We start from the raw sequence: 8,207 nt of genomic DNA, 5'->3' as shown, positions 1-8,207 counted from the left end.
TTGTGAGCCATTTATCTAAGATAAATTTCTCTCTCTCTCTCTTTCTCTCTCTATAAATATATATATATATATATACTTTGCTGGTTTTTGTGTTTCTCTAGAGAACCCAATCCAACACACCTAGGATTCACTAATTAAACATGAAAACATGCCACTTCGTCAGAAAGGATTTATGTGACCCCTCAGTTTAAATTAGGTCTTCCTGTTGGTTCGTTTTCATAGCACTTATCACAATTGGTAGTTGTGTTTGTGTTATTTGTTTAGATATTTCTCTTCCCTGATAACATTGTATGCTTTTATAAGGTCAGAGTTATGTCTGTTTTGTTCTCCATGAGTTTGACCCAACTTGACAGCAACTAACAACAATGTACACCCAGTCTACATAGTTCAGTAAGTGGTCAATTGTTGAATTAATAGATGAATAAAGTGTCTCCCATGTATTTGGTGCTATTCTATGTTCAGTGATAAATAGTAAACCCTTATGTATTGAGGACTTACTAATGTGAGGCAGTTTGCTAAGCACTTTCATATATTTATTCAAATTTTTCTTTTTAAATAAAATTTTTAATTGAATTATAACACACACAAATTGTCAATGTACATCATGGTGAATTATCACAGAGTAGACACTCCCACATAACCATCATACAAATTCAGAGATAGAACATATCTCTTTCTGGGCTCTGTGCCTTAGAAACACCCTCTTGCTCATTCTTTACCCACACCATCTCCTTCTATTGACAGTTGATGGACCTTTGGGTTGTTTTCTTTTTTGGAATGCTGCAAACACTACTTTTGGCGACATACCTGGGGTGGAATTCCTCAGTCATAGGGTTTGCACATGTTCCGCTCTAGTGGATACTACCATATGGTTCTCCAAAATTATTATTATGTCAATTTATGTTCCTCCCACCAGTGTGAGATTTCCATTTGTTCTACATCTCTGTGAATACTTGATATTATCAGTCTTTCTAATTTCAGATATTTGGTAGGTATGAATAATTCTTAGTGTGGTTTTAATGTGCGTTTACCTGATATCTAATGAGATTGAGGACCTTTTCATGTATTTATTGACTTTTTCATATCCTGTTTCCTATGTGTCAGTTCATGTCTTTTACTTTTTTTGGATTGTATTGCTTTACAAATTAGGTTGTCTTTTATCATTGTTTCATAACAATGAAAAAAAAAAAATAACAACAACAACAATTTTTCAATTTTCTTTTCCCATCTAACAACCATCCAATTTTTCTTTTCCTCTTTCTGCCCACGATTCCATCCCCAACACCAGGCAATTTTTTTTTTTTTGCCACCATCCTACAGAAATTCTTCCTTTGAAAGTGACACTGCCCTCCATATGGCAAACCTAAAGACCTCTAACCTCCATGTGCTCAGACCTCCAAGGCAGCTAACACAGATAACTGCCCCTGAAACACTGCCTTTCTTTGCATTACTCTTTGTATATTCTGCATATTAGTGCTTTTGCCTTCTTCACAATAGCCCCGTGAGCTATTATAGTGACATTTACACAGACAGATACTGAGGTCATGAGAAGTCAAGTAACTTGCTAAAAGGCATATGGATATTAGAGTATAAGAATTATTTCTCCTTCCAGTGGCTTCTAATCTGTTGTTTGGAGAAATAACACTCAGAGAATAAGTAGTGAGTCATACTAGCCAGTAAAAATTAAAGTACTAATCTGGGTGGTGCAGGCTGTGAATTATAAAATAGGGATTAGCCTGAGCTTTCTGGAGGAGGAGGGATTTGGTCTAGACTTTAAGGATAGGTATAATTGAGGAAGTAGAGAGGAAATAGAAAATCATTTTAGGAAGGGTGAACCACAAGAGCAGAGGCATGGAGGAGGAAGTCATAATACCCATTCCAGCAACTGGCCTCTGAATAGCTCTACAGTTTCTAGAACTCCTTCACATTGTCTTATGCAAGTCTATACTGTAAGCTTCATGAGAGCAGGAACCAGGACTGTTCCACCCACCAGGGCATGGCCAGGTCTCACCATAGTGCCCGCCACAAGAGGATGGACAAGAAGTGTGCTTAATACACATTTCTAAATGAACAAACTTGATCCCAACAATGTCCCTGGAAACTTAGGATAGGGTTTTAATGAGTAAGGTGAAAAAACAATGAGGAGACCAACCCAATGCCCTCAGCAAGATTTCAATAGAAACTGGTGGTAAATTGTAACTCTTGAATAAAAGGAGATGAATATGGTGTTTTGCAAAATTTATGAATGATTGAACAAGGAGTAGCCTGGAAGCAGGGAGACCAACTCAGGGGCTGCTGTTATGATCTGGTAGTCTTTTATTTATTCAGCAAACATTTACTGAAATCATAATACACATCTGGGCTCTTTTCTATTGAATTATAGCAAGATGTGTAAGTTGTGAACTTAGCCATTAAGGTACTTATATATAGTCTGAGAGAATTAAGACAAATACATTTATTTGCAGCACATTGTTATAATTCAAAGTTATATAAACAAAGAAGGTTTTTGAAAAGGCACAAATAAAGACTGTGGAGTTGAGGGGATGGTAAGATGCATTCTGGTCAGAGGCATTAGGAAGGATTAAAATAGTCTATGGAGTCCTTATTAAAGCCAAAACCACGCTCACTGCCATTGAGTCAATTCCAACACATAGTGAGCCCATAGTAAGATTTCCAAGGCTGTAAATCTTTACAGAAGCAGACTGCTTCATCTTTCTCCTACAGAGCAGCTGGTGGGTTTGAACCTCAGACCTTTTGGTTAGCAGGCCAATGCCTTAACCACAGCACCACCAGAACTCCTTGTGAAGTCTGTGAGTGACGCAAATAGTTAGTGGTCTTAGCTGCTAACCAAAAGGTTAGAGGTTCAACTCCACCCAGAGACACCTGAGAAGAAAGGCCTGGCTATCTACTTCCGTAAAGTCAAATACTGAGAACATTGTGGGGCACAGTTCTACTCTGACACACATGAAGTCATTATGAGTTGAAATTGACTCAATGGCAACTTGTTTAAAGCAATCTATAGCAGCACTTTCACCTGCTTCTGGCTTCGTGCCCTTCTGCCTTATTACCCAGAATTATCCAGGTTTTACTTTACTTTTTGTCTCTTTTTTTTCCTGTTAGAATATAAGCTCCAAGACAGAAGAGAGCTTTTCTATTTTGATCAGTGTTGTGTCTCTAATGCCTCACCCAGTATCTGGCACTTTCACAGATTTTCAATAAAAAATTTGGAATGTATGAATAAAGTGACATTGGAGTTGGATCCCATAGCATGGGAAGGATTTAGACATTTAGTGAAAGGGGAGGGTGAGACATTATTCTAAGTGGAGGGAACATATTCTCTTTCTAGGAGTGGAAAACAAAAGATGGATATAGAGAACACATATAAGAAAGACTCTATTAAGATACTATGAAGGATTAGATATGGAAAATATAAGACAAGGCAAATGATGATTCCAAAATTTGTGCCTTTGAAGCCTGATAGAATAAGGACTGGGGGAGTGACAGAATAAAGGAAGTTGGGAATACAAATCAGTTTATTGGGGAGTGGTCAACAATCTCAGTGGTGATATCTTGTGAACATTTATTGAGATTGGATTGAAGTGCATAGTCAGGTCTGACCAAGGTGAATTGAGATTCATCTGCGAATAGATGAGAAGGGAGAGTAGTAGCTGGGAACAAGGAAAGGTTCCAAGAGGGAGAAAGTCGAGAAAACAAGACCCGTTGGAAAGAATCCACAATCTTGGGAAGTGAATGAGAAAGCTCCACAAGAGGGGTGGAAAAGGCCAGGATAATGCACTGGTGTGGAACCCCAGCAAAGGCAGTGTTTCAGGGGCAGTTATCTGTGTTAGCTGCCTTGGAGGTCTGAGCACATGGAGGTTAGAGGTCTTTAGGTTTGCCATATGGAGGGCAGTGTCATTGCCCTCTAAGGTTCCTATCTGAAGGAACTCTGGTAGCACAGTGCCTAAGGCATATGACTGCTGACCAGAAGGTTGGTGGTTCAAACTCACCAGCCACTCCATGGAAGCAAGACTAGACAATCTACTTCCGTAAAGATTTACCACCTCAGAAGCCCAATGGAGGTCGCTATGAGTTGGAATTGACTCGATGATAGTGGGTTTGGTGGTTTTTTTGTTTTATTTTTACCTCTTTGTAGATGAGTCTTGGTACACATCGCTGATTATTTCCTTACACAGGTAGTCCCTGCCTGTTCCATTCAACAACTAAGATGTAAGTTGGTTCTGACATAGTCATGTACTTCATTTTCTTTTTAAGTTTTCTTTATTATTGCCTTTTAGTATCAGCATCTTTATAAATCTGATCTTTATTTGTCTTTGGGGGTTGGTAAAGATATGATAACATCAGCAAATTACGTGCCATTGTATGTAGCACATATTACTAATGATAGCATATATATGTATGTGTATATATATATATATATATATATACACACACATACATATACATATGTATGTATATAAAAGGCCAGTTCTAAGTGCAGCTCATCATAATAAAATACACAATAACAAGTTGGGCACAGCTACCTTTAATTCCATCTGAGACATATTTTAAATATATTTGATGCATGTTATGGAATTGCCTTCTAGGAAGATAGTATTAATTTATACTCCTATCAGCTATATTTGAGAGTTACTCTTTTCCCACATTGTCAACTTCACTGTGTGTGCTCATTAAAAATAAACAATCTTTACTAATTTGATTATTAAAAATACTATTTTAATTTGCATTTCCTTGAATTCCAGTGAGAATTTTGCTTTTTTTTTTCCCCACTATAAAGTTTCTTTTCTGAATTTATTGTTCATGTTCTTGTCATTTTTATGGACCTTGATACATATTGCCAAATTGCTCTAGAATATTTTGTCTGTTTGGTGAGTTTTCTCATATCTCTTGTTCATTTAAGAATATTATTTTTTCTAGATAGGAATGTTGATTCATGAGTGCAGTGGTTCAGCACTCAGCTGCTAACTGAAAGGTCCATGATCTAAACCCATCAGTGGTTCCATGAGGAAACAAACAAACAAACAAACAAACACCTGGTAAGGTGTTCCTGTAAAGATTATAGCTTAGCAAACTCTATAGGGCAGTTCTACTCAGTTCAATAGGTTTGCTATATGGTGTTTATGAGCCAAAATCGACTCAACTGCACACAATAACAACATTCATTCATGTTTATGGTAGTTTGTTTGTGTGTCAGCTTGGCTGGGCCTGGTTGAGTGGCTGGGCAGCTGGTGGTAGTTATTCCCTATGATGAGATGGCAATCAACTCCATGGTGGGATCTACCACAAGCAGCTGAATAGCTGCTTTTGGGATGTGGTCTGCTTCCTGTATTTAAGGAGAAGCCTTTGGGAATGGTCTCTAGTATATGGCATGCTTGGACTCTGCATGTAGCCGTGTTGTTGTTGAGCAACCTGCCATGCTCTGCCGACCTTGGGACTTAAAATGAACTTGAATTAATGGCCTGCCATGTGGTTTGGTAATATTGGGGCTGTGTCTTTTTATTTGTCAACCTTGGGCTTCTCAGCCTCAGCAGCTAGCAACTGCCTGAGTAAGAAATGCCTCTAGCTCCAGTGGGCTGGGAGCAGGAGGCAGAGCTGGACCCCAACGTTGAGGGGCTTTCACCCAGCCCCTAGAGCCTGGCACTTTGAACTTGGACTTAAAGCCTCCAGACTGTAAGAGAATAAACTCCTGTTTGTTTAGGCCATCCCATTTGTAGTAGTATATTCTTGTCAGAGTGGCACTGGGTAACCAGAGCAATGTTTTAAGATAGAATGAAAAGGGCTTAAAATGTTGGAAGGAAAGGGAATATATGACAGTTTTAAGTTCTGGAAAGATGACAGTTCAAGTGGAAGTAAATTGAGCCTTGAAGGCTGAATGCAATGGGAAATGCTGTACTGTGCTGTTTTTGTCTTTAGGGAATGCTGTGTGATAACTATTTTATTCTTTTTCTGGGTCATCACTAAGCATCACTCTTTTAAGAAAACAAAAATCACTAAGACTGTTTTTGTTTCTGGTTAATGTCCCCAAGCTGAATGGAGAATGAAGGGGGGGGGGGCGAGGGAATAAAGAACCAAGAAAAGAAATTGATCATAGGTTATTTTATTATCAATTTAATACATTGCCCTCACCAAAGCATATGGATAAACAACTAGAAGAGTTACTGGATGGAATCAAACATACTTTAGATTCATAGTCTCTCTTGAGCTCATAATTATTCTGATTGCTAATTTGAGTCAGAAACTATGAAAGTGTTATATAATTAGTGGAATTTAATAAAAGTTAGTTGAATGAATAAATGAATGCATGAATCCTTGGCATAGATTTAGTTGTATCTGAAAATGAGCAAAAGAATCATGAGTTTAATTAGTTGCTAGAAAATCATAATTATTTTAAATTAGGCTGATATCTGAAGTTATTTTGAGGGATAAAACTCTAAGATAAACTTGGAATCCTTGTAGAAAATGCAATGAAGCAAAATAATTTGTATTTATGAATTAATATCTTTTTTACAATAAGGTAGTATTTCAAAGTATCATAACTTCCTACTGTCACATTTTCAGAAGCCAATGAATCAAATGAAGAAATTGGTATCTGCCGAAGATATGGAAGGGATTTTCCGGAATGAGATAGCCCATTTTGGCACTTGGAAGTAGAATCATACAGTAGGATTTCTACTGATTGTTTGATCTGATATTGCTTTGGTGGTAATAGCCACTGCTGAATACTTTATTATTTTCTCTTATAGAATTTCAAGAAGGGAATTTCAAGGACTATTAATCTGTATCTGAGTGTTGTGTGTGAAAGTTAGAGGAGGCTGAGAGGGAAGAAGTCTGGGACACGTTGAGACGTGTGAAGTTCCTTCTCCTGGAATAACGGTAACGATTCATTGCTTTGTGGTGCTCACTTCCTTTTGTGGCCCTGGTTCCTCTCTCTGAGGGTGACCCTGCTTGTCTTGCTGGACCTGGAGAGTTGACATCTGCTGTGGGTCAGCAGGAGCCTCATCAGATAAAACTTGCCTGGTGTTCTGAGGTGATGCGTGGCTGTGGTCAAAAATGGCAAGATAGTTGGAGATCTCACTGGTGAGGGGCACCCTTGATTGGTTGGAGCTGACCTCTGGGCCAGATGCCCAGGCTGGCTGAACTTGATCATGTTCCTCTTGAGTTATGTCTGTTTGCTGTGGATTCTTCTTCTGCAGATAGTTGTATAATGGGCTGGGATGGACTGAACCTTTCTTCACAGAACAGGGCTGTTGATCCCTCTGCATCCCCTCTTCAAGGTTGGACTGGGGGAATGAAGAATAACACCCTTTCTTGGTTGGATGTTGTTGGTCATCACCTTCTGCCTGCTCCTGGGGACTTTCATCCTCCTTCTGTGGAGTTGCAGTTTTCTCTGTCTCAGAATGTGTCTCAAAGGAGGCTGAATTGTCCTCATCCGGTCTTTGCAATGGAGTCTCCTGGGTCTCTGGTGCTCTACCTTCTTCTTCTTTGATACCTGGGCCTTGGACCTTCATTTTTTTCCTGCCATCTTCCTTTGCCAGTGTTTGCACTGCAGAAAGTTGGTCATTGTAGTCTGCATCCAGGGCTCCTGGGATCGTAGTCTCCACAGATTTTCCATTTTCACTTCCTGCTGTGGACTGCTGTGCCTCTGGGTGTCCATTGAGCTCAACATCTGGGTCTGGCCCTTCGATAACTGAGCCCTGACTCTTGTACTCTTCTCTGGGAGACTGTTCCTGTTTCTCTCTGAGCAGCTCAACCTCTTCTCTGGCTGCCAGCACCACTGCATCCTGAGCTCTGTATTTCTCACCTGGTGCTGCTTGTTTCTGTACATCTGGGTCATTAGTGCAGCCTACTTGCATAGTCACTCTTTGTAGGTCTACCTGATTCTGGGAATACCCTCGTGCAGGTAGGTCACCTGTCTCTGAGCTGCTGTCATGTTCCTCTGGAGCCAGGCTGTTGGGAGTTTCAGAGGACCTTTCATTATTCTGTGTGGTTGGTGGCACAGGATCTTCCCCCTGGTGACTGTCATCCTCCTTGATTGGCTTGTCTTGAGTCTTGGAGATCCTCCTATTTTTCCCTCCAGACTGTCTCTCAAGTGGTGCTGACTCCTGTATTCTTTCCCTTGTTCCTGGTTTTCTTTTTGATACAAGGACATTTTTGCTGTCCACAAGTACTTCTTCTGTGCCTTCCTCAGT

General features: G+C 39.6%; 1 protein-coding gene across 1 annotated transcript in view; it reads right to left on the bottom strand.

Moving 5' to 3' along the window:
* Positions 1–6,899: 6,899 nt before the first annotated feature.
* Positions 6,900–8,207, bottom strand: part of TCHHL1 (trichohyalin like 1) — a 3,920-nt gene continuing 2,612 nt past the window's right edge. Inside the window, exon 3 of the mRNA XM_042782321.1 lies at positions 6,900–8,207. This exon is cut by the window's right edge and continues 445 nt beyond it. Within this exon, the coding sequence (XP_042638255.1) occupies positions 6,900–8,207 (1,308 nt within the window).

This window comes from Orycteropus afer, unplaced genomic scaffold (assembly GCF_000298275.1).
Source record: "Orycteropus afer afer isolate SDZICR_OR568_19922 unplaced genomic scaffold, OryAfe1.0 scaffold00290, whole genome shotgun sequence".
Classification (NCBI taxonomy): domain Eukaryota; kingdom Metazoa; phylum Chordata; class Mammalia; order Tubulidentata; family Orycteropodidae; genus Orycteropus; species Orycteropus afer.
Note: the sequence above shows the minus strand (reverse complement) of the source record. Positions and strands in the feature narration are given on the sequence as shown.